General features: G+C 38.6%; 1 protein-coding gene across 3 annotated transcripts in view; it reads left to right on the top strand.

Moving 5' to 3' along the window:
* Positions 1-27,296, top strand: part of SHISAL1 (shisa like 1) — a 73,606-nt gene that overhangs the window by 25,293 nt on the left and 21,017 nt on the right. For 2 of the 3 annotated variants that reach the window (XM_063154278.1, XM_063154277.1), the window contains exons 2-5: positions 9,364-9,462; positions 15,896-16,109; positions 22,744-23,061; positions 26,313-27,084. In XM_063154278.1, coding sequence (XP_063010348.1) covers positions 9,396-9,462; positions 15,896-16,109; positions 22,744-23,061; positions 26,313-26,328 — 615 coding nt within the window. In that variant the 5' untranslated portion in view covers positions 9,364-9,395 and the 3' untranslated portion in view covers positions 26,329-27,084. Of the gene's footprint in view, positions 1-9,363; positions 9,463-15,895; positions 16,110-22,743; positions 23,062-26,312; positions 27,085-27,296 lie in introns of those variants that run through there. The other variant, XM_063154279.1, reaches the window with a different exon arrangement.

Genomic DNA, 27,296 nt, shown 5'->3' with positions numbered 1-27,296 from the left:
TGTGCACACATAATATTTGCAGACACCCCAAGCTAGGCATAAAATAAGCAGTTTTAACATCTTGTAAAACAGAGGGTGTGAAACAAAGCTTGGGGCCATGTGATGTCGCCACCAGCAGCAGAGCTTTGTTTTACCTGGTTTTTCAGTTCCAAAAATTGCACGCTCAAAAAAAGAAGAAAAGGATAAATTGTTGAAAGCCACTTTTCTGTTGCTCTGCATGCTTTATCTGCTTCTGCTTGGCAACCTCCACACCTGCTGTTCTGACTACTAAAAATTGTCCTTTCTTTTGTCCTGCAGGTATTTCTGCTTAAGAGGAGAGGACAAAGGATTCACTAGCATTTTCCTTGGTTTCTGTGCCTTGTTACTTTCAAAATTAAGCTTTTGTTAACAATCCAGTGTTCTTGGGGTTGAAAATTCAGGGGTTTTAATTAGAATAGCTGTGAGCTAGGACGGTTGCAGTAGTACAGCCATGTACTGCCCTTTAAACCAGCTTTTTAAGGTATTTATGTGTGCAGAAGTGAAAAATGGCATTTTCTCCTGCAGTGTGAGGCTGGTTGTTCAGTCAGAATGAGGGAAAAGAACAGGTGAAAAGGCAGTTACTCCCACCTTCTATGGTGCATTTTTTTTCTTTCCTACAGTCCTTGGTTAAGGCTCCCACACAGTTTCCTTTTTCCTTAGCTGGAGTCTGCTTTAGGAACAACCTTCATTTGTGATGTTACTGAGAAACATTTCACTATGTGAAATATTTGCAGATGTTTTAAGAGGAGAGGAAAATTCTTTTGAACTTGCTGATCCTTGTGGATCCCTTTCATCTTGATTCTCTGATTTCTCAGTTTACTCCAGTGGATGTTTTTCATCCTTTTCTTTAACAACAGGGTGAGGAAGCTTTGACCAAAATGTTTGCAGGAATTCAGAGTTATTTTCTTCTTAAAGGACTAGTATCAGGCTTAAAAAAAAAAAAAAAAAGACCTGCCTTTTGCACATAGAGGTGTTATCCTTAGGAAAGTTGGAATAATGCTGTCAAAATACTTGTAGTGCAGATCCAGCTAGGTCAGAGAAGCTACACCTTGTGTTGGTATGATTAAATGATCCTTATTAGAGGGGAAAAAATGGGGTCTTTTGCATTTTGAAATGTTTAATTAGAATGTAAAGGAATGGAGTAATAATTTGTATTTGTAAAAGGAAACATTCTTTCTAAAGCTGATGGAAAGAGGAAAAAGTCTTTATGAGAATTTTGATTTCCTTTGTATTGACTATGAACAAGTTAATGCTTTTCTGAGTTGACTTCAAGTTTTGTTTAACTTGCTGCTCCTATTTTTTCACTTTTGAACAAAATAACATTTGAAAATGTCTACAGATGCAGAGTGACAGAATGTTAGAAACCCATCTGATTAAATACAGATGTTGATAATTGATGTTGAAGAATGTGAGAATTAAATAAAATTTAGATGTCCCAGACTTTGCACTGGAAGGTTTATTTTTCAGAAGAGGCCATTTTGAAAGGAAAATGTGTCAAAATATGTTCCCAGAGAGACTGTAGGTAGTTTTGCTTTCTGTGTATATACAGCTGAGAGCATATTGGGGAAACCAAAAATGTGCTCAAATTTTTCACTAGATAAACTGATGATATATTACTTTTTTTCTCAAATAGATATTAAAAATACACAAGCCAGATCTACTGCCCTTTTTACAGGTATACACATTCACAAGTTTTAGAGCTATACTCTAAAGCAGAAGGAGGGATTAGATCTGGGAGTTTTATAAAACCTGGCTGTTATAAAACCTCTAATCTTACTATAAAAACTCATTTCATTTCTTAGTAACATCCTTAGAATTACTTGGACAAACTGTTTCACATAAACTAGTAGAAATTGTAATATTAATTTAAAACATGGTAATATTTTAAATTAAAGCACATTTGCTTTGGCTCTGTACTGAAAGTAACTCAAAAAGCCCAAGCAGAAGTTTCCCTAGAGAAGAGCCTTGCATTTCTTTAAAAACTGAAATTTGATTAACAGTAGAGATTAGAGATTTGTAATCATTAAAAATGTATCCTATCCCTTTCTTAAACTCTCTTAGAATATTATTACACAACTCTGTATACTTCCTTATCATTCCTGCCTCATGGGAGATCAAGACCATTCATAATTTTAGGGTGAAAATTCAGTTTTCTCAGATTGCTTTGTTTCATGCATAGTTTGGTTGTCTCACCCTGGCAGATTTATGAATTCATTAGCAAAGCACTCAGTTGAGCTCCCAAGATTGTAGATCAGCTGACTCAGTAGTCCAGGTGTACATCTGAAACGAGTTATTTCACTAAAAATAAGGGTTCTGGATGACTACAGCAAACCTTTATCAGCTGCCTATGCTCAGGCTAATAAAATACATGCAAATGAGAAAATATAAATATTTTCTCAGTGGCTTCAGAGTATTAGGGAAGGTTGCAGCTCTTAGCTGCAGAATGAATCCTGCTTAATGACAAGTGAGAAAGTTGCCCCTAACTTGTAGCTGAAGTTAGTTGTCAGTAAATCATCACAACTGCAGCTGTTATTTTTATAAAGCCGACTGTCTCCAAAAATTAATTTGGGTATTTTTCCTCAAAATGAGGTCTAATGTATACAGTGTAAGGCCAGTTGTAGAACAGACAACAGTCTAAGATTTTCTGACCTTTATCAGAAATAAATCTAGGAAATTAAATATTTATTTTACCACATGCAAGTATGTAATGAATCACTTATTTGCATACAGCTACATTATGGTATTGTCTTTAATATCTTTACATCTGCTATGGACACGGTTTAGAATTTGTCTGTGAATAGAGAGTTTGTGCTCTGTTGTGGAACTTTCTCATCAGTTAAATTTTGTGATAATAAGGTCTGAATGCACCACCGACTCTCTAAAATTAATACTCTTGTAATAAAGGGACCTTTTAACTTCTGTATCAGACTCTACTGTGGGAACTGCTAAAATCCTATTCCAACTTGGATGTTTATGATGTGGCTGTGGGACAGTTCCCAATGACCAACTAAATGTGTTAGTGAAAAGGGGAAAAATAAAGGTAAAAGGAGAGGAATGAATGGCTGTGACAGATGACACTTGTGGCATGTGCAGGTATCTTGACCCCATCCTGCTAATAACAGCTTGAAGTTCACAAGTTGGCCTTCAGGTTGTACTTCAGAGCTTTGTTTTTTAGGATTCATGAATGTTGTCTCTTCATAACTGTTTGGAGAACAGCTGTATTAAATAATAAACATGGGAAGGTGGAATAAAACACAGCAGTCTATATTTTAAATTATAAAATTCATGAAATAAAGAGGAAGAATTTTGTGGCCTAGGTGGTGTAATATACATTTGCTCACCTTTAGCAGTACTAAAGCTCTGACTGGAAAGGCTTTGTCTGCAGCTGGGTCGGGACTCACACGTGCTTAACTTCCAGCATTTGTGTAGTGAGATGTTTTTAGGGAAGAGGCACTGAGAAATGTTAGTGCTGCATCACAGTCCAGAAGGTTTTCTACCAGCAGCTCCTTTTCATAGGTTGTTTCAAGTAAGGCAACTGTCAATTGAAATCTAGTATCTGTTTGTCATAAACATTTTGTTGAGGTTGCTGCCGTGGGAAACCACATGTTTTCTTAATAATCAGAAATCTTTCATGCCACTTATATTGCGTCCTTTGTAGTAAGCTTGTAATTTCATTGCAATGGCATTCATGAGCACATACTGGATGCATTTTTAAGCCCTCTTTAATGTGAGAAGTGAACAGAGCCAGACTAGGAGTTAGGTTTGGATCACAGCCTTTTCTTTTCCTTCTAATTTTAAACAGCTTTCTCAACCACTGTCATGCTCTGGTCGTGTTACTCATCCCCTTACTGCTGCCACAGTGCACCAGCATTGTCTCTCATGTAGTCCTGATGCATTTTTACCCATGTGGTTTTGTCTGAGTGCAGATGTGCCTCTCTTCATTTCAGAGGGATTTACCTGTGTGCCCTTGCAGTAACCGAGAATTAGCAGAAGCTCCGTGGCTTTCTGCACTTTGGTAATGCTGTGTTTTTATTTCTCCTGGAAGAGCTGGCAGCTCTTGGGGTGTTTGTTAGGACTTTCAGGGCACTAAGAAAATACAAAACCACTGAATACAAAATGATGCTGAAGTTACTTGCACAACCTTGCTATAAAGGATAGAGGCAGATCAAAGAGGGGGCATAGAAGGTATAACAAGGATGTTTTTAAAAGAAAGATTGCAAGAGGTGTAAGCTGTTAGCCTTAGAAAAGGCTGAGTGAAGATATGATAGCATTTCTTGTATGTATTAACTAAAAGATTGATGCAGAGAGGTGAAACCAGTGTGTCTGTAGGTAAATAATTTTCCAGCTCCACGAGACATAAGGCTTAAAGCAAAGCAAAGGGGCTGCAAATTTGGTATAGGGAAACCTTTCTAGGGTAGAGAAACTCTCTAGGGAATTGACTGAGAAGGTTAGAAAACCACTGGTGGTGGGAATCCTGTGAACTTCTGCTAAGAATGGTTTAGATGGTCTTAATCGTATGGCAGGAAAAAGGAATTAAATGATCTCCTGAATTGCCCTATTTTCTGTTCTAGGCAGAGAGAAAGCTTGTGAGGCAGTGCTGATGTGTTTAATAAATTCTCTTGCTCTAGCTCCTTTTGTTCTTCCTAATAACCAAAAAATGCAAAATGTGTATTGTTTTTCAGGCATCTCTTCTAAACATAACTTTCCTTCAAAGTCAGGGGAAAATAATTCCTTCATCAGAATCTTCCCTCATGAAATGGTTGTTTCTCTTGGCAGCTTTTCTTTGCAGTGATTCACTGATTCCCTTCAAGAAAAGACAGCTAGATAAAACTATGAGGATAACCAAAGCAGTGTAGGTAGGAACAGAGTGAGAGCTAAAATGTCACAGGAAAGTAAAATCTGGCATAATGAGCTCATGCATTTCTATGGTCCCCTTGATCATAACATTACCAGCACCTTTCCTTTGAGTGGTGCTGTCTTTGGATCGTGCATGGCTGCATTTTTTGCGAGGGAAAACAAGATTCTGGACAGAATCCTTATTCATCAGAAGATAGCAAAAATCATGAGTGAGGACCATTTCTTCTGTTCCTGATTAGATCTTTGTCATGGTTTAACCCCAGCCTGCAACTAACTGCCATGCAGCTGCTTGCATAGTAATAATAATAATAGTAAAAAATAGTGAGAGAGGGGAACAAGGATAAGATGTGGACAAACAGTGAAAAAAGGCCTCTAAAATGTGATTCTTCAGACACTTCTTTAGTCTGCTTTCTGGGGTAGCTGAAATTGTGATTGCCAGCAGAAGGGAGGAGGTGGTGTGAGGGTATGAATCTTAAAGCAGGAGGAAAAGGATGGGCATCATCCTTACCTCCACAGTGACCACAAATAAGCTTAGAATGGTGCATTAAAAATGAAAACTGATGCATTAGACCACCCTTCTATTTGCTGGTTTGCTGAACTAAAAGGAAAACAATCACATAGCCTCCAAACCCTCAAATTCTACTCAAAAAAACAAATAAAAAAAAGAGACTACAACTAAATCTTCCTTTCCTCCATCCTTCAGATGTAATGCTCTTGCTTTAAAATGCCATCAGTCTTTAATTAATAACAACAATAATAAATAATAATTTATTTATCTAGACCACTGCTAATTACCATGTTTGTGCCCTCCCTATTCTGTGGCCTGACATCAGGAAATACTGTGTATGACTTAAGCTCTTCCTTACAGCACATCACCTGTTGTCCTGCACATCTCGTCCAGTGGCTGAGTGGACCTCTGATACCTCAGAGATGTCATTGTGGTACTGCTCAAATACGATGGCTTTAGCTGGACAGCAGCATGTAAGAAATTCAAAATAGTCAAGGAATTAACAGTTACTTGTATTTCTGTCCTCCAAAAATGGTCTTGTTCTGTGTAATGGTCACTGAAGCAATAAATTATTGCTTATTAAGTTATAAAATTGGAGCATTTCACTACCACCACAAAAATTTACCTAGATGTATATATTCACTGACACAGATTCTGTCACTCTGCTGGCTTTTGATATGCATCTCTATCTAGTCCCCCTCTCTGATCCTCCCAGCTGATACTCTATAAAATGCAATCATTGCATGAGTTGGATTAAAATGCCAATTTCATTGTTGTCCATTCTGTTGGATATAATTCAATAAATTTTCCCTCCCTAAAAAGCTTTTAGATTCATACCCGCAGTGCTGTTTAAGAGATTAGCAGTGAGGCTGTACTCAGTTACTAACAGGATTGTACTTTCCAAGACATGCACCTGATTTCCAGACTGAGTTATTCTTCCACAACTGATAAGAAGCTTGTTTTCATCATTCTTACTGCCTGCTCAAGTTGCATGATATTTTACAGGTGTCTCCTACATTATAACTATCTTTAAGCTACTTTAGTCAAGAGCCCTGAAAGAAATAAAATTAACTTTGCCAAAATCGCATAGTGATCATGTTACTTATATTTATCTCCCTAATTAATGGTTAATTGGAATGCATGTTAACCATGCCATTAATTTTCTCTGGATTGACATCACACTTACAAGCTTTTGATTACCTGAATTATCTCATTTACTTCTAAAAATCTTCTTACATTTCTACAGGTCCTCTGAAACTTGCCATTGTTTTCCAACAAACTGAAAAAATTATATATGTGTCCCCCAGCCAGCTCTGCTGAAATAACTAGGTACAAATTGCATAGAAATGCAAATATCAAATTGCAAACCTTAGTATCAACTCATTAATGTCATCCTGAATTATTCTTGATATGGAAATATTTAATAGGCTCAGCTATACCAAACATCTTTGTCATCCCAGATACACAACAGGAGTGCTTATTGATCTCTTTTTAATTAGCTGTTAAGAAGGCCAAGATTTCCCTTATTAATGCATCACTACCAACATTCCTGCAGCTTTGGTTTACTGAAGAAAATATCAAATTCCTTTTATTCCTATCAATACTGGCAATAGCTTGTTCTTTGCAGCTGTTTTTCATGTGGTAAATGCCTACATTCTCAACCTCTGGCTTGTATTCATTATTATTCTTTTTATAAAAAACCAGTTCCAACTTTAAGTCTGCTTAGTTTTCTAATTAATATGATATTCCCTCTGGAAAAGGAGGAAGGCATTTTTCAGTATTCATGAGAAATACTCTTACTTAACATTCTTAGTTTATTGCACTTTTATTTTTTTTTTTACAGTGTTAAAGCTTCAAATTGTTTTCCTCTGGAGGAACTGGCTTATTTTAAAGGTAGAAATACAGTGGTTTGGGTGTTAATCATGCTTGCACCAAACAGTGTAAACTGGTGTGATTTCCTGAACAGCAGTGTAGATATATTATACATAAAATATATAGTTATACACAGATAATGGTAGTAATATTTAGTAAATAGTGATATTTATATATAGTTTTTACTTAATAATCAGATCTTCTTGAGGTATAAATTGTGTTGTTTTATTTTTCTGTATTATCTACTGTGTGTAATTCAGTCCCTGAGTAAAGACAATGCTATGAAATGGGTTTGTCTGTATTCGAGGTAGAATTGATTTAAACTGTTTTCCTTAATAAGCCTTTGATATGTACTGCTGGGGTTTTGTTTCTGTATATTGTATGTAGAAGTTTAGATTGGGTAGGGTTTATTTGGTTGGTAGAGTCACGGGTGTTAATTAATTAGGTGGTTTTTGTTAGATGTTGTTTCTAATTTTTGAAATGTTTTTTACTTAATGTTTGTAAGGTGGTTAATAGTCTAATATACTTCTTTATTTTGTTTGTAGTTGGTGTGTGATTGGGGATATAGTATACTTATTTAATGACATGTTCCCTAGCCCAGGTATTGATAAGGTTGTTTTTGAACTGAGTTCTGTTGTTTGATTTAATCTTTTTAGGGGTACTATGTTTCTAAAGGACTTGTGTTTCAAGGCCTACAATGGTGCTTCTGCCCAGTTTTGAACTGAAACCACCACAAGAAGTTACACCGATTTTTAGATTTGTGATCTATATGCTAAGATAGCTCTTGGTGAATCTGCTTGTGCCACACACAGCATTTTATGTTAGTGAGGAATCTTTTGCCTCCCAACACTTTGTAGGTAGCACAATGTTTCCCCTCTGGTGCCCACATCTGTTACTCAGAATTCAGTTGCTCGTGGTGTGTTAATTTTCACCCCCTCCCCCTTTTGTTATGAGCAGGTGCAATTGTTTGGAGATTTTAATTTGATTCAGTAGGTTGGAGCAGACACCAACTAGTAAACCATGTAGTATTTATAGAATACAGCATATTCATATACAGCTTATTTTATAGGCATTTGGCAAAATGTGTCTCTTGAGGTGTCAGGAGCAGTGTAATTTTTACAGAAATTGCCATTCCCTTTCTTTTTTCCCGAGGCTGCTCCGTTGTAAACACCTGAGAACACTTTTAGCAGCGCAGGAGTTGGATTCCCTGCACCAGGTTGCTGCAGCACCCCCTGGGCCATCCTGTCTGTGGCCCCAGTGCACACAGGGTTCATGCACAAAGGCAGAACTGACCTCTGCTCTTGTGTCCTGATGCCTGTGTGAGTCCAGGACGCTGGAAACCTCTGAGACGCAGAGTTAGTTGGATGTATCAGTGATGGCGATGACAGGTGCCACCAGTCCTCCTGGTGGTGACACCTGGGACAGTCCCTGCTGCAGCTGCTGTTGCTGAATCAAGGTGAAGAGAGGAGGAGTTTGGTCTCACCCTGTCTGGGAAACACCAACGAGGGCTGCCAGTCAGATCAAACTGCATCACTTCTCACTCTCTGTCCCAGGAAAACAATAAATAATAATCCCATGAAAGGCTCTGATGCTAATGAAAAGACATTTTTTGAAGTGTTTCCAACCATCTCAGTTGCTGACCCACTTTCTGAGCGACTGCACCCTCTAATGGGGTAAAACAGATTGACTTTCAAAGCAGTCAGCTTATTTTTCTATTGTTTATTCCTTTCTGGCCCTTACACGTATAATACAACAGCCTGTTCTCGTGACAGTAAAACAAACAGAGTTCTGCTGGATGTAGATTACAGGGGACATATGAATATTCAGTAAAAACTTCATATGATTCATCTCTACTCTGGGTTAATGAAAAGTATGTAAACAGCTGTATATCTCCATGGTGAAATGAGAAAGGAATTTTAATCATAGAAAGGAGAATTGATTTCCCTTTAAAAAAGTGAAAAAAAATTCTAGAAAAAAAATTGATTTTTTTTTTCCCCTAATGTGCGAAGCCATGTCATTTTACCAAAGCTATGTGGGGAAGTGAACATTTGAACAATGAAAGGAGATGAAACAGACATTTATTCATGATGTTGCATCTTGTCCAACAGATAATTCTCTAATGGACCAATGAAAGCCAACGATGACAAGTTGTGGTCAACAGTCCTTGAATGTGCTGATGGTTCTGCTTTCATTACTCTTGTCAGCAGGTAACTTTTATAATTTATCTTTTACCAATGTGTGCCACAGCAAAAAAATAATTGCAATTTAATACAGGGTTTCTACAAAATAAACAAGACTAAATAATTGTTAATTGTCTAATAAATCAGTCATAGAATCATAGAATGGTTAGGGCTGGAAGGGACCTTCAGGATCATCTAGGTCCAACATAAATGAAGCCTCTTTGTATTTAAGAACTGGAAACTGGAATTTGAAATGGAATTGAAAATTCACTGTAAGAACAAAGCAGACTGAAAAGTTGAAATAGTAGCTTTATTTCTTTGGATATGCTACTTTTTCAGTTCACCTAAAAGAAAAGAATAATTTCTATACCACCATAAAACACACCCATTTTGCTAAATAACCATCTACTGGAAGCAGAGCAAGTCAGGTTCCAGGTGTGTGTTTTTCTATGTGCACACCAGAGAATGTGAACGACCTGAAGGATTGAACTTGGAATCTGTGTAATTTTCCTCAATCTAAAGAGTTGACTGGACCAGAGGTGTTTCTCCTGATGCTTGGTAGTTCTGCTCTAGATGTTTGCAATTAGCACACAGAAAGGGTTTGTGTGGAAATGTGCTCTTAGACTGAGAGTTAGTGGAGTGCTCTGATTATTATCTGTATTTGTTCATCAGAAGTAATTTATGGCATTAGGGTTTTTTTGTAATCATGAGTGAATATTTAAAATAAAATTTTCAAACGTTGTCAGTCCAAATAGATTTGACCTTACATGTTTTTAGTTCAATATCTTTTGTCCTCCACTCTTGAGGCAGTTTTTAATACAAAAAGATGAGTTTTTTCAATCACTGCTTCTTATTCACTTGTAGTACATCACATCCCCAGCCACCAGAGTTAAAATTTTCCCAGGCACCATGTTTCCTAAACTATCCTTGTGCTCCAGTCAAAATTGTTACTACTGAGTCTGTGTCTTTAACATTCATAAAATATTAATACTCATATCCTCACCAGTCAGTTCAGGCATGAGTTTTGTTGACCACAGTCTCATTGCTTGTTTGCAGTGTTCAAGTTGATTCTTGCTAATGATAGTTTATTATTTAGCTCTGACACAGCCGTTTTGCTAACAATGTTACAATATTGTCAATTAGAGCACTCCTCTGCTCATCTTAAATCATTGTTTTCCTTTAGAGCCCTTCCCCTGGAATCCCCATGTATGGAACTTCCTAAGTGTGGAATTGTCCTCCTCCTCTGATGGACTGGGATCAGGCACAGGGCCTGGAGCTACTTCTTTGTCTTCCTAAGAAATTTCCTAAAGAAATTTCAAAAATCTACCTCCCTGGTGTAGCAATGAACTTGGTTATCGAGAAGTCTTCAATGAAGTGATCCAAGAGGGGTCAAACGTCACAAAACTGTTCCAGCTGCTCCAGGCTCTTCTGTCAATTTTTAAGTTTTTACACCTTTGCCACTCTTTATAGGGGACTTCTGCTAGAGCTGTCCTGAGATCTCACTCCTCCCACCAATTTCCTCAAGCTGATACAAATTCCTGTGTTGGAGTTGAGTGGGACACTGTGGTTGCGCTGTGCAATGCACTATGCAAATACCTGTATTCAGCCACTGGTGTATTCCCTCAAACCCTTGTTCCCTCAAACCCAGACTTTTTTTTCCCCTCTCTTAGAAGTACTGCCTGTGAAGTGCAATGTTTTTATATGAAACCAATTACACACAGCTTTTACTTCTTGCATAATTTATCTATTATCCTTGATAACTGTTGGCTTTGTAAATGTATTTCTTATAATTTTGTTGCTCCTTGGATTATTGGTGTTTTATTATCTCATGTCCTATATTAGCATGTAGAGTCCAGGCTTAATTTGAAATCATCACAAGTCATTCGTGACAGCCAAACTGCTCCTGCCTTGTGGAATTTTGCCACTGTGATCTGCAGGAAGGGGTTTAGGTCATTGGTAACTCACAACACATTTTACAGGAGGAAATTTTTTATTATTTTTCAGCCAGCCAGTGTAATTTTTTTTTGTCCAAGACAGATCAGTTTCCATAAAGGAAAACTACTGTCTTTATGCAGTGAATGATAGGGGGTGTGGGGGAGAAAGGATACTACTCTCACTGGAATATAAACCTCATTTTTAACCTGAGCTGAAATGAAAATCTAATGGCAAGATTCCCTTTGAGTCCCCTAGATTTACAGACTTCGATCTGTAACATATTGCTTCACTTCCAGGTCTTTGGTATACTAAGATTAACAATCTCAGTAATCAGTTTCTGGGTTGAGAATACTGAAACTTGTGGTATTGTATTTCAGTGCCAGCAAGATCACAGTGACGTTTCAGGGTTGGTGAGCACTCACTGGTTTTACTGAGCACACAAGGAATGCATAATAAAGGGAGGAGCGCCATGCAGTCATGCTGGAAGGATGACTTTCTGACCACTAACTCTTAGATTGGCTTTGCAAATCTAAACCGTTTTGTTTAAAGGATTGAAACACCTTTATAAAATCAGTGCTGACAGGAAGACTTATATTAACAAGCAAAAATCATCAGATTATTTACACGTTACAGCATTTTTTCTTTGAAGTAGGAAATGAACATCCACACAGCAAGTTAACATGTGGTAAAATGCATACATATGGATATTTCTGTGGTTCCATATGGAAGGCTGATAAACACCAGCCATCCAAAGACTCTTGGGGCTTTAAAAATTTAGTATCTAAATTAAAAATGTACATTAGGCAGATCTCTAGCTGTGACTAGATAGAGAAGTAACAGTTTGACATTTGCTGGCAGTGTATTTTTTAAGGTAAAGTAGGTAAGTCTTGTGGTGATGAAGCATGACAGACCATCCTCTTGAAATCAGTTGGAACAGAGAGAGAAGCATCTGTGGCAACTGTTTTCAAAAATAGCCTGAGAATTTGCATTCACAACTCCAGACACAGCCGCACCTTTGCAACAGACAATTTAAGGCCTTTACATGTACAATGCCTTTATCTGAAGTATTTCTTTAGAAATAAGGTCCTTTAAACCTGAAGATTTAAGTGAAGTTATTTTCAGAAAAGAAACAAACAAAAAAAAAAACTTGGAAGAAAATAAATCCCATTTTGTTTATTGTCTCTCTTTGTTTATTGTATCCACAGAGAAGAACAGACAGCAATTGAAATTACACAAATTATAATAAATTGAGGAAGTGTTTTCTCTGTGTGCTAGGTCTGGCTAGAGTGGGGTCAAGGCTGTGTTTTAGGTTGGTGACCAAAGCAGTGCTGGTATCACAGAGCTGTGGCCGGTGACAGGCTGGCACTGCTGACCCAGACTGACCAAGGTGGTTTCTATTCCATGGGATGGATGCTCAGCAATGAAATTAGGGTGGGAGTTTACTGAAAAATTGCTCAGAGACTGGCTGGACATCAGTCTGCTGGTAGTAAGTGATTGCTTTGTTTTTTGTTGTTGATGGTGTTGTGGGTTTTTTTCTTATTTGTTATACAGTGTTTATCTCAACCATGAATTTTTTCTTTGCTTCCTGATTCCCTGGCCCATCCCACTGGGAGGGGGAAGTGAGCAAGGTGCTGTGTGTTGTTCAGCTGCCCAGCAGGGGTAACCCACCCCACACTGACTGCCCAGCTCTGAATGGCATTCAGTCTCACATCGTGCCTTTATTTAATCACCAACACATTTTGCTATTTTAAGGATTTGCTTAGGACTATTTCTTTGCAGACATCCCTCCTCCTAGGACCTGATGTTGTCTTATTTCTCTCTTCCTTCTATAATTATGCTTTCCTCGGTTTTCATTCTCAGAGAAGTTTGGGGATTCTTGTCTTTTTAAAATGTGCAAAGGAGCCATGTAGGGATCAGGGAACACTTCCAGATATGCAGTTAAACCAAACTTTGGCAGTGACGAGCAGGCTTAACCCCTGAGTGGTAGGGACGAGACCAGAGACCATGGGGCACAAACTGACCCAGAGGCTCCCTCCAAACGTCAAGAAATGCTTTTCCTCTGTGAGGGGGACTGAGCAATGCCACAAGTTGCTTGTGGAGGATGTGGAGTCTCTCTCCTTGGCGATACTCAAAAGCCATTTGGACATGGTGCTGGGTATCAGGTGGTCCTGCCTGAGAAGTGGATTTGCATGAGATGACCTCCAGAGGTCCCTTCCAGCTGCAAACATGGAGGTTTTTCACAACATAATCTATCCTGGCACACTTTTATTACTGCTACGTTCATTAAGGAGGGGTGTGGAGCAAAGTACTTGTTCAAACAAACTCATGCCCATGCAATTACATGCTGTGTGGATTTTGTGACAGAATTTGAACATGCAGATTTGTTACAAGAGTTTCAGAGGGTATTGAAAACCTAAGTGAAAAGAAAGTTTCTTTACTGATGATAGCATCCTCACATTTGGAACACATATTTTTTTCCGAGGTAGAGCAAGAACAGGTAGGTAATTAGTGTTCTTAATATCTGTATACCTTTAGAAATTACTTTCTTCCAGCACTTTCAGTTCCTGGCTGAATTAATCTACAAAAATGATTTCATCTTTCATGCAAGTAATGATGCCAGGTATATGTGTGCATACATAAATATTTGGAGTGGGCTTTCTTGACTCAGACTGCAGTACAATATTACCTTGTCATCAGCCTGGTACTCTGGTTTTTCTTCTAGGCTCCCCCTCTCCACACACAAATAAAGTGATCTCCAATGTCACAATCCCTAAAATTTGTCTTAAAATTAATATATTTTATAAAATTGACAAACAAGAGTATTAGGAATAGGCTATTTTTTTTTAGGCAAAGTAGAAAAAAATGAGGATCAGACAGGCAAGGTGCACAGATGCAGTTTCAGATAAAGAGGGGCTCTGTGCAGAGGGGTAGTGCCATTCAGCTAAATCCATGCAAGTCATTATGTGTAACCTCTTGTACTGGTAAACTGACAGAAAACTCATGCACCAAATTACAAGAGTTAATTCAGTCAGTCCAAAGTGAATATATCATTTATTAATTGGTGTAACGTTATGAACTGCAGCTGCCCACATCATTGCTGAGCCTCAGTTCTCCAAAGAACAAACATTTCACTGCTGAGAGGATTCAGACTCAGCTTCCACATTTCACATTCCTTAGAGCTTAAGTCCTTTGGGGTGTCTGTGTACATGCACTCTTAAATGATCTTGTGAGGCCTACCATAACACAAACTGTGAATGTGGAAACAAACATTGACTCCTAAAAGTGTGGCATTCACATTCTCTGAAAAAATTCCTTCGCCCAGGATTTTTCTCCTGGGAAGATGAGATGCCTCTGAGAAAAGGAAAACAATTCTTATCTCATTTGCTTCTCCTGTGTTGTGCTCATGTGGAATGTCTTTGGGGATTGTTTACCCACAGGTGATTGTTTCATTGGATTGTGGTGTGAGTTGTTTTGACACATTGGCTAATCAGGGCCCAGCTGTGTCAAGACTCTGGAAAGAGTCACGAGTTTTCATTATTATCTTTTTAGCATTGGGTAAGTATCCATTCTGTATTCTTTAGTATAGTATAGTATTCTTTAATATAATATAGTATCATAAAGTAATAAATTAGCCTTCTGAGAACATAGAGTCAGATTTATCATCCCTGCCTTTGTTGGGGCATTCCCTGCAAATACAATATAAAAGTCTTTCAGGAAGCTGCATATGTTTGCTTACGACCATTTTGGAAGGGATTTCTACCCTGTCCCTCTGCACAACTGAAAAACTCAGAAACTCAGGGAAACCAAGATGAGAAAAGAGTATCAGTGGACAGCTTCTTTTTTACCCCAGTAAAAGTGATGGTGAAATCAGTGTGACACAGGACTGCAAAAAAGAAAAATGTTCTCAGAGCTGTAATAAACACTTTACGTGAGAACTTGTTAAAGAAGAAACGTAAGAACTCCCAGGAATAACCTGTATTTTATTAGTTCTGTCTATTTGCAAATTCAAAGTTGCTCAGATTTGTTATACTGTTTGTAATGACTGTTTCTGATACACTATTCCTTATCAAAGACTGACCTTTAGAGAAGAAGAAAAGAAATCAGGAACAGTAAACCAAGTGCCATCAAACTTTCATTGCAGTTTCTACGCAGACGTTTTGTTTTTATTAAGTCGTTCCAGGAGAATCAAGCATGAACATTGTTGTGGGTTATGGATATCTCTATAACTAGAACAGTAGTGTGAAACAATTTCCCTAAACACTTTTGTGCCTCTTAACATGGAGGGCATTACTCCCTTCCCTTAAAACAAACAATGATAATCGAACATAGAAGCAACAGAACTCAAGATATAACAGAAGTCTGAACATTGTTACCTTTAAGTACTAAATGTTAAAACATTGAAAGTTCTGTACTACTGATGTTTTCCAGAAATCAAGCAACAGTTGTTTAGCCTTGAAAAATGAGAGTTGATATGATGCAGATAACACAAGTGACTGACAAAGCCAATGTTGTTTTTGTTTTCCAGTGTTGTCCGCACATTTTCGGGTCTGCGAGCCATACACGGACTACAAAGGTCGCTACCACTTTGGTTTTCACTGCCCCCGTCTTTCTGACAATAAATCTTACATCTTTTGCTGTCACCATAACAACACAGTGTTTAAATATTGCTGCAATGAGACAGAATTTCAGACTGTTATGCAGATGAACTTAACAGGGAATGCAGATGGATATATGCATAAGTAAGTAAATGAGTTCTAAAGTACTCCTCACCAAACTGTTCCTGGTCTAATAACAGAGTCTGAGGTGCACTTAATAATGGAAGCAATTAGAATAATTGCATATACAGAAAACCATTACTAAAAGGTTTTTTGTTGTTGCAGAGCTCCTAAAAGAAAGAATATTTCAGCTTTGCTTTCTTCGCTTTGACATGGGCTATAAACATTGCAAGGAGAGTAAAAGTTCCATATAAATGTGACAAATAAAAAGTTACATATAAAAGTTAGAAAAGTCTTTGCCCTGACCCTAATTTGATCCAAACTATGTTTAAATGTGCATCAGTAAAAATAAACCCCAAAGCTGTTCATAGGTGAGAGAGGAAGTGAGCTGACATTTTCCATATCAACCCAAATGCCCTTTTTGGAATCCCTGATGTTTTTGAATCTTAATCTCTTGTAACAAATCACTAGCCTTGGGGAACAGAATGTATTTGCTTTTATACCAACATTGTGTGGTCTCCTTGCCTGTTACCTGGGATACTTCCATGTTCTGCTGAGGGCTGTCCCCCAGAATGAATGTCAGTAAGTTTTTTATTTATAAAGAAATAGGAAGTAGCAAATAGATCTTTGTTACTGAATATCTATTTACAGGAAGAAAATATTCCCTTGTGGTCAGTTTGCTATTTAGTGTTGACATTCTGGCCACACTGATCGGCTGTGATTTCCCTTGGTGTAATCCCCAAGATCAAAATCTGATCAATCTGCTTTCTCTGCCATTTTATTCTGGTATCAAGCCTCTGCAGGACAAGGAAGGAGCAGATTAAAGACAGGTGGAATCCCAGTGTATGGACTGTTGTTCACAAGAGGATTTTGGTGTTTTTTTGTGGTGCCAGTCAATTGGTCTGTTGTATTCACCCCAATGGGAGCAAGTGCAGGGCTGTTAGGAGATGATGGTGCCGGAATACAGATGCTGGCTGGTCTAATTCATTGTGTGCAGCTGTGCTCAGCTTGAGGAGTCAGCAAAGCATTGCCTTCCTTAACACCCACCACTCACACAGAGAAATTTCAGTCTTGCACAGACATAAAGTTGCATTCTCTAAATTTACCGGTTGTTAATGTGTCAATCACCTGCAAAGACAGACAAAAATAGACTCTACCCGTATAAGATATCTTTAAATCAATGTGGATCTATACTGTTGTGTTACTTTATGTGCAGTTACATCCTTCAGGTGAAATTTTCTTGCCTTGGCTTTGTAGTGCATCTGGGATCATGAGAACAGATCACACAGAATGCTGGGAAGACACTGTAGTACGAAGCCTGTTAAAGACCATCCATGTTCTCCACCTTTTGTGCAGCCCAGACAATCCAGCAGCTTTCACCTGGAGCTCCCCAAATCTGGCAACATAAATAGTTCCAGGCCACCAGGTGGAGTTTATAGCCCCAGTGCTCCTACACATGCTAAAAAACCAGCACACACACATGTGTGTGCTCTACACGTGCTAAAAAACCAGGGTGTGCTGCCACTCTGTGTACTGGGGTGGCCCTGCTCCCTCAGCAGCCCTGGATGTCAGAGAGGTCCTCACCAGACTCTCAGAACAGAAGGGCTCTGCAGGCAGTCACAGCCAGTGCTAGAATCTGCTGCACACTTAGAGTGGTAAAATGAGCCTCAAGAATGGGCTCACGAGGCTGTTGCCCCCATGCTTTTCCAGGTCTTTGTCCTGCACACAGCAACTTTGTTTTATTTCTTGCTGTGTTGTTCTGTAAACCCTGCATCAGCACTGCTGACCACCCTGTCTCACAAAAGTCAGGATGTTACCATCAAAGGCAGTTCTGACAAGCACTAAGCCAATGCTTCAGGCTTTTCCCAGTGTCTCAGCAGCTCCTCTGTGTAGTCATGACCAAAGCTTACTCAGGGAAGGCTCTTCTGCCCTTTCTTTCACCAGCAAACTGGAATGTAGAGGGCAACCAGCCTTTCCAAGGCAGAGGAACAGGTCCAGGCTGATTGCAAAAGATGCCCTGGGACACAGAGCATTTCTCTGCCTCCAGCGTTGTTTGCCTGCTCACATCTGCACATGTGCACACATTCCCAAAAAAATAAATCCAGGGGTCTTCACATCACAGGGCTGTTGTGTATGCAAGCAGTTTGGAAAAAAAATTAGTTTGGTATTCTGTGAACTACAGCGTTTATTTTGATAAAAATATTTAGAGCAAAAGTATTATATTAGTTTTCATGTAGAACTATTTTTCAAAAGTCAACTTGTTCAATTGTGGTGCAGAAAGAGGAACCCGTGTAGGTTTTTGTTGGTAAGATTTGTGGTTGAGAACCACCTGCAGACTATTTACCATCCAGTCCAGGACTTCCTAAGAGCATCAGCTGTGTGAGAACTTTTGCAAAGGTATGTGACATCCTACTGGATACAGTAAAAAGCCTCTGGAGCTGTAGTGTAGATAAGTGCAGGAATGGAACTGGTGTTGCCTTGTTCCTCAAACATCACTTCTGATAAATCTCTCAGGAGCAGCAAAATGAAGAAATGCTGCTTCCTATGTAAAACTCCATCCATGGAGTAAGACAGACAGGAGAGATCTCCTCACCCTGAGCTCAGTGATTTTGGTAGAAAACTCCCTGGTATTTTTAGAAGGAGCAGAAAGAAGAAAACCATATGTGCCTACATTAAAAACATTGCAAATAGCTTCTTAAGTAATACTCTGACTTTATCTATCGTACACAATAATTTGGATTCTAATGCTTCCAGGCTTCAGTTTACAGTGACAAAGTCAGCTTTTTGTTTAGATCTAATTTCACACACCACTGAAAAAAAATCTAATGAAACCTATTGTACTGTGGCAAGGGAGAATAATTTAAGATATGAGAAAAGCAATGAACTTTAAAAAAATGGATTATAGTTTTCAGGGAAGAGTGATTCAACAGTATTGCTTGGTTTATTTCAATATTATTATTTGGTTTATTTTTCCTCTTAGCCATTCTTGTGATCACCAAAACAAATTTCTTGTTTTATAATACAGTTGAGGGAAAAAGTTAATGAAGTGACTTGAGACTTCTTTGATATGGCACAGCTCAAAAGGCACATTTGTCTTCACCAGTCCCACAATGCAACTATAGTCACATTTATTTACATTTTTCCATTACTATAACACGATATTTATATGTTTTTTATAAAAGGAAAATATGGGAGTATTGATCTTTGTAATCATGCAAATTAATCAGTCTATAATATTTTTGAATGTGAATAACTCATTTAGTATTAAATATAGAAATAAAAATTATGTCTAACAGACAGGAAAAGCTCTTTAATCCAAACTATTTTCCCTTAAAACCATCTAAGAAATTGTTTAGCTATTCTTAAAAATAGTATTCACTTGAACCTAGTTTGTCTAGTTTTCATAGTCAGGTTTTTTGTTGTGCGTATTTTGGTAGATTATCAGTAGTACCACTATGATAGGGGTCCTTAATCTGCTACTGCTGCATTGGTCTGGCAGTCTGTAGTGTATCCAAGGTTTTGCTTATCTCTTAGTTTGATTTGTCAGCGTGGAATGGCTTTTGCACACCTCATTCCAACACTGGCACCCAAAGCAGTGTGAGAACAGAACAGCACCATCTTTCTCCAGGTACTGAGTGTCCCCTGCAGAACTGGTATTTGCTTAAATAGCACTCAGAGAGTCATCTTTACACGAAAGAAAAAAAAATCAGCAATCCTACTAACAGCTGTTGCAAAAATATTTGGCAGGAAAGACCTCTCATGTACGGCAGGAACAAATTCCTCAGGAAAACCCAGGATTGGACAAAGGCAGAAAAATGGGGGGGAAATCTCATTTAAAGTGTAGATGCAAAAAGTGCACTGGCTTCCTCAGCACCAAAGCCGTAACCTTGCATTTCCTAGGGGCAGACCTTATTGTTACTAATCCAAGGAACTGCCCCTTTTAAGTGGAGCAGGAGGGAACTATTTCCATGACCATCTGCCCACATTTAAACTCTGCAGCTGTAGAATTCAGCCTGCAATTGTTCAGATTTGCTGGCTTTTTCAAACCTGAATTCCCAAATGAGTTATTTTTTTGTTCCTGTTCTGCACATAAAACTCAAGAAAATCTACTAAAAAGATATAGGCTAGTCATAACCAGCTTGTTATCTGTCTCAAAAAGTGAATGAATGAGATGGATGCAACTTGATACACCCTGTAATAGAACAAATCTATAATTTCAATCTCAGCACTTTTAGAATCTGTTCACACTTCAGTTTTAGTAAAAATGAAAACAAAGACCAGGACAATCAGACTGCAAGAGTAAACTGACAATTAAATCATTCAGGTCAGTGAAATGAGAGCAAGTCCTAGAAGTTTTTGGATTCTGAGTTCTCTTCTGTGTTTCTGGCCTTACTGTTAATCCATGTAAATAAGATTGTTTATTTTCTAATGAGGACATCTTGATTTGCAGGTCAGTTTTAATTTTTATTAGTAGCCATCAGAAAAACTGCCATTTTCTTCCACCTTAATCGTTGGAGAAACAGAAGGTATCAATGTATGGAATATCCTTCTGCATACTAAACATACTACTTACTGTTTTTACTTCTGATTTTTCACAAGGCACTTTTGATAGTGCTGTTGTCCCATTGTCTGTTAATTAATGTAAAGCAGCAGCCTTTCATTTTTTGTACTTGTGAGAAACAGATGTTTTTTAGGAGGAGCAGATGAATAGCTTACATATTGACATGATTATTAAAGTACTGCTTTAAATTGAAACACTCAAAATAGCTCTAATTTTCACTAGTCAAAATTTTGGTGGATAAAATTAAATACCCAAAATACAAAAAAAAATTCTTTTGAGTTAACTAGAAGGAATATTTTTGCTTCTCACATTGTTGCCAAAACAAATATGCTTTTTTAAGTGTGGGTCAAATACAGCTCACCTGTATGCAAATGGGTCCTATTGGAAGTAATGATGAACAAGAATGGGATTTATCCAAGTGCATTTCTTCCTGACTTTTCCAGCTTTTTCTTGCATTTTATTGTTTTTAACAGAAAATAGAAGAATTTACCCCCAGTAGGACTAAATCTACAGGAAGTCAAGAACAGCACTGCTGAGAAGCCTGGATTAACCAGGTCCTGTTTTACTTTTAAGGGCCTGAACTGCAGATTTTAGTGCATTACTAAGATCTACCCTCTGTTGTGTGAAGTTAGGCTTGCATGTGTAAGTTTAGCAGAGGTAAAGACTCTGGAGTTAAGGGTTTTCAGAATATTAAACTTTGCCTACTTCTAATCCTTCTGGAAATGTTCTGTTTTCTTTCTATTTTTTAAATTTTAATTCTAGGCTTGTAGTCCTAAAGTTATATGGGAAGTGAGCCATTAACAGCTTGGACCTTCCTCCTGTTACTTAGTTATTTAAAATGAAACTTCATTTAATCTAAGGGCATTATAGCTGTGTAGTGGAAAAATCATTCCCTGAAAGGAAGAATCACTCTCTTGAAGTGCTGACAGACAGTAAAATTCTGATTTCGTGTTTCAAATCCTGATTTTTTTAAAGTATAAAATGGAAGAGTCATACAATAGTTTAAATAGAAATGAAATTTCAAAGCAGAGACTTGAAATATTTTGATCCAGAAAGGCTGGAGGACATATTTTTAAAATACCAAATACCCTTCTGTTTTGCATGTCTTCTCATCCTTTTTTTTCTTCTTGAAGCTCTTCCATTTTGATCAATGTCCTAAAAAAATATGATTTCCTCCAAGTTTTTCTGACTGGCTGTGAAAGGAGAGCACAGTTGAGTGTGTGTTCAGCTTTGAGTTCAGCTCGATGCCGATGTGGGTTACCCACCCATGACTTGGATATAATTTTTCTGAGACTGCCTTCCTAATGACATTTTTTACTAACATCCCTTCAGCTTCCTCTTGGTTTTATAGTCTCCAGTACATGTACTTCCACATTAGCTTATGGATCTAGATCAGCCTTTCTTTTGCTTTCTACTTAACAATCTCATTTTTATACATTTCTTTCTATCTCAGTTCTGATCTCATTCTCCCCACTCACACAGTTTCCAATCCAAACTGCATTTACACCTGACAGTCATTTTTCTTTTAATAATACTTCATCTCCAGCAGGGCATTAGCACTTCTTCCCCTTTTTGATCTCCATATTTTTGACCCTTTACAATTTTTCCTCCTGCTTTTCCCCCCTTTCCATTAATACCATTAGTCATCTGTCACAGATTTACAGCTCTCTGCACCATATAATTGCCATGGCCTTTATCTATATATACACATTATAAATACACCAACATATACATCTCAGTGTTGTACATACTTTCCTTCCTGTGAAGTGCATTGTCTGACATTATTTTGCCAATGTTCTTCCTTCCTAAAATTTATTGCCAGCCATATTAAGAGGTCTCTTTAGCAGCCACTCTGGAAAGCCCATGGACAGATGAGAAGGACAAAAATTTTTTTAAGACAGGTGGATTTAGTTTCTAAAAACCATGCTTATAGCAGTATTCATATTGAAAAAAATAGCTTAATTTTAAAGACACATGCTTTGGAACAATATTTTGTTTCAGACATCAATAAATAATTAATGAAACAAGCAACCTTGATGAACTAACGCAGTGACCACTACTGAGAGATAGTTGTTGTCCCTTTTCTTCCTTTCACAGCAACTACAGTGCACTGTTGGGAGTGTGGATCTATGGCTTTTTTGTGGTGATCTTACTGATACTGGACCTTTTATATTACTCTTCAATGAACTATGATATTTGCAAATTTTACCTGGCCCGCTGGGGAATCAATGGAAAGTGGATGACACCGGGCCAGAGTCGATGGATTAACCCTGCTCAGGACCCAAGACAGACACAGCCTCAGCCAGAGACACAGCCTCAAACTCAGCCCCAGCCTCGAACATCACAGACAGTACACACCTTAAAAGGAGATGCTTTAAGCCCACCCCTGGTGTCTTTTCAGAGTACATCTGCCTGGTAAGTAAGCAAAGCCATACTGAGATATATTCTTTTGCTGTTTTGACGTGTGAACAGTCCCCTGTGTTTGGAAGCACCTGTGAATTCAGGCTGAACAGCACCACTTCTAGCACATAATTATTTACATCATGACCTGTCTTATTGAATTACTGCTTAGGAGTAATGTCTTACTCTGAAATATATTAAGTCATCTTTTAATCCTTTTCTTGGAGAAACAGGTGCTGCCATCTTTCTGTGCTGAACAGTTTTACTACTATGTCATGCAAACAAACTACAAATCTGCATCAACTATAAAAGTAGTTCTGGTCCCAAAGACTAATTGCTATGTGTATCTGTTGCTCTGGTTTTAAGAGACTTTACTTATAGTGACGTTGGGATAGCTTCCACGTGAGATGTCACAAATCCTCTCTATTTGTGGCATGAGACACAGAAACAACATTAAAACCAGGTTAGTTTTTTATATGCACAGCCAAAAAAGCTTTGCTTGATCTCATTTGACAGAGTGACACAAGTAGGCTATTGTAAGGTTAAATGCTATGAAACCAAGACAAAACCTCCAACAAAGCCCCTCAGACCAAAAGGGAGGCAGATCTAAGGGAGCAAGCAGAACTTGCAGTATAAATAGAAAAAATTAAACACAGCCACGGGACAAAATGACGTTGACTTATTTTGGACTCGTTTTGCAAGGAAGATGAAAGCAAAGGGAGAGAGCTGAGTAAGACATTTCTCTGAAAAAGGTGTCAAGAAAGGCAGGGACTTTTCTTCTTACCAAGAAAACATTAGTACTTGGAAGGATGCAGAGTGAGTACCGAGTCACCACTGTGTTTTAGAAGAGTTCCAGGAGGCTGAGTGTTGAGTTTTGGCAAAATTAAGTGATCTAAGAATGTGCAGGGTGAAAAAGATGACAGCAGTTCCTGGAGCTGTGGAGCACATGAAGCCTCAGCACTGATGTCAGTCTGAAACCTTTGGGTATCGCTGGGTTGCAGATGGGATGGTAACAGTAATGTTCCTTTGATTTCATCATTTGCCCTTTAAGTGTAAATAGAGAGCAAATAGAGCTAAAGATTTGTTGCAATAGGGAAAGAAGTGATGGTTAATTCAGTGATAGAGGAGGTTGCTTGCCACTGGAGTCAGTCCTGGATGTATCCAGTGCAGATCAGGCTGAAGGACCATTCCAGCAGCGCTTGCTCAAACAGAAGAGGCTGAGGCTGCTACTTAAGAGAGAGAATTCCTTGTGCTTTGTTGTGAGCGTTCTCCCTTTCACTTCCTCTTTCCTTTTTCCTTGATCTAATTCTTCCAGCTTTTTTGCACATTGATTTTTTCAGTCTCCAGTTAAAATTGCCATGTAATTTAAGAACACTTTTGTAGTACAGTAATGGTATCCTGGCTTAATACGTGTGTGTACATGTACAAAAATGAATTAATCTGCTAATTTATGTACTATTAGTTTGCTCTAACATTATAAGCTGGAACAATGCAATATTCTTGAAGGCTTGATTCCTGGTCACTTCTCATGACTGACTCCTGTTCTGTTTCTTTGCTTTTCCCAAAGCGTTAAGCAGGCCGTGTATGTTAGGATCAGGTGAGCACATCCCATATGCTCCTTGTCCTGTGTTGGCAGGAGATGAGCATTGATAAGCCCCTCCAGTAACACTCCTCCCCCAGTGAGCTGTTTGTGCTCCCCTCAGTTTCCACAAAATTGTTCTTTCCCCTAGTCCTTTCCTTGGTCAGTGGAAGAAATAAGTAGATGCTTCCTTTTCAAAACCCTATTTATCCCCTGTATTTTAGCATACTAGCTTCTATATTTTCATTCTTGTAACCTGCAGCTTTTGGAACTTAGAGCCTTTGAACCAAGAGCACAGATGATTCAGTGTGAGTTGGATACAGAAAAAATAGCAATAGGCACTGGTGATCACAGGCAAGATGTTTAGCATGCAAAAGAGGATTTTGAGTAAACAGCTCCCTCAGAAAATGACAGATTTGTGTACTATAGCAATTGCTAAAACAGTGGGGAGTGGGTTGCCTGGCTATTTATTTCTCTTTTAGATAATCTGCAGGTTATATAGATGAAAATATGATAATTTTGACCTACAGAAATTAGGCTTAGTTTCAGAGTCTGATTTTCTGCTGCAGTCTATATTTGATGAATGACCTCAGTACTGTCTTCTCAAAATGTAACCATACTATCTGTGAAGAAGTGAACACTTACTGGATTTGTAATTTCCATCCCCATTTTTAAAATCACTGAGTCTATTAAAAGACCTGTTTTACATTTTCTACCTGAATTTCCATTATTCTAGATTATGACACCTGCTTTGGTAACACACCAGGTTTCCAGTCTAAAAAAATCAACTTTTCAGTTTATGTTGCCATTTTAATGTGTCCTAAACTTATCCCAGCTTTTCTGTCTGCAGGGAAAACAAGTGTTTTTCTTTAGCACTTCACAAACATCCTCTGTGTGTGTGTATATATATATATGTATGTGTGTGTGTGTGTGTGTTATCCTACCGTAAGAATGGTTCCTGTGTACAGATAAGCATTTTAAAAATGCAGAATAGATCAGAATAGATCTTTGAATCCTGACAGGTATGGATATACCCCCAGGCATAAAAAACTTAAATGCAGTTTAAAACATTTTGCAAACAAGTTTTTAAGTTTTTGTGATGACAGATATTGTTCAAGTTGTTAACGTCCTGTACTACATTCATCTGAGCACAGCTACAAATATGCCCATTCTAGAAGACACTACATGATGACATGCAAATCCCAGTACTGCAGAGAACTGACAGTGTAAGGAACTGTCCCAAGAAGGATGTCAGGATTAACCTATAGCTTGTAAAGTAGTTTTTGGATCTTCCTGGATCAAAAAAATTATGTAATTGGTTTTTATTTCAGCATTTCTTTCCTTGCCCTAGTTTAAGTGCTATGAATTGGGTATGTCAGAGGGAAAAATCAAGCAAGTTATAATATAGAGTGGGTAGACCCATCCCTATGATGTTTAAACATTTGTCACAGTGGATCACTTCATTGTTTACTTGAGACAAAGAGAACCATGTATAGCCATAATATTATTATAAGTAAAGAGGTCTGGAATCCATTAGGCAAGCTTCTGGCTGCTCTTGCAGTGTCGTGCCAGGATAGGAAGGAAAATCATTAATCTCAAGAGCATCCAACCCCATTCGGACTAAATGGATGAAGCATCCTGTAGTGTGTGGATTTTGCAGCCCAACTAATGCTGATTTCTTCTTTAGTATGAAAACCACCTGAGGGCTGCCCAAGGCGTGTGTGGGCGGAAGGTCAGGTTGGATGCACCTTGTGCAGCCCCAGCCCAGCACGGCCCGCAGTGACCGAGCTCACACAGCTCACAGAGCCGAGCCTTCTCCCGTGGTGATCCTGCAGAGCATCAGCCGCGCCCTCCACGCTCCCTGGCCCGAGGCAGAACCTGCACTCTGCTTACCTGAGCAAGCTTTTACACCTGGAAATGGAACTGCAACAAGCAGCAGGCAAATTATTTCTACTGCTCAGCAAAGTAAAAGCCAGGGAGGCGATAAAATGGAATATTGCCAGTTGGGGAATCGAAATCCTGACTGCTGAAACAACTTGCTCTCACAACTGTGGGAATATTGTTAATTAATAATAATTAAAACAGACTAAAGAGGAAGATCACATTAAGAAGTGTGGGCCAGGGCAGCCTGGCAGAATTCGTCCAGGTCCTCTGTGGCTGTGTTTTGTTCTGGATGTGAGAGGAAGACCTGATCCCTCAGCCTTGCACTGCTGATGTTAAACTCCTCCTCACCTCCATCAAGGATGCAAATCACAGGGAATAAATACTGTCCTGAAGTCCAACGTTTGCTTCTGTGTTCTTTGCCTTTCTGCACAACAGCAGGCAGAGGCACTGCCTGTGATCACGCACGTGCTCTGTGACTCTCAGTTTCAGAAACCTGCTGCTTGGCTAGAATCAGGAAAGAAGCAGCCCAGCAGGGTTAGCCCCTGTATTTCCTTCACACAGCTGGAATGGATTAGGCAAAGGCAAGTCTCTTTTTACTTTCCCTTATTAAATGTTGGAATCTGCTTTTGCTGTGAATTCCTCTGGGGCACTTTGTCTTTCGGACAACAAATAGAATAGTTTCTAGCCCGATGCTATTCACCTGCTACTTGACACCTCTTCAGATGACTACCAAAGCACCAGAGAGAATAAAGCCTATAAAAATACTGGCAGAGTTTGGGAGCCAGCA

Source organism: Melospiza melodia, chromosome 4, assembly GCF_035770615.1.
Source record: "Melospiza melodia melodia isolate bMelMel2 chromosome 4, bMelMel2.pri, whole genome shotgun sequence".
Classification (NCBI taxonomy): Eukaryota; Metazoa; Chordata; class Aves; order Passeriformes; family Passerellidae; genus Melospiza; species Melospiza melodia.
Note: the sequence above shows the minus strand (reverse complement) of the source record. Positions and strands in the feature narration are given on the sequence as shown.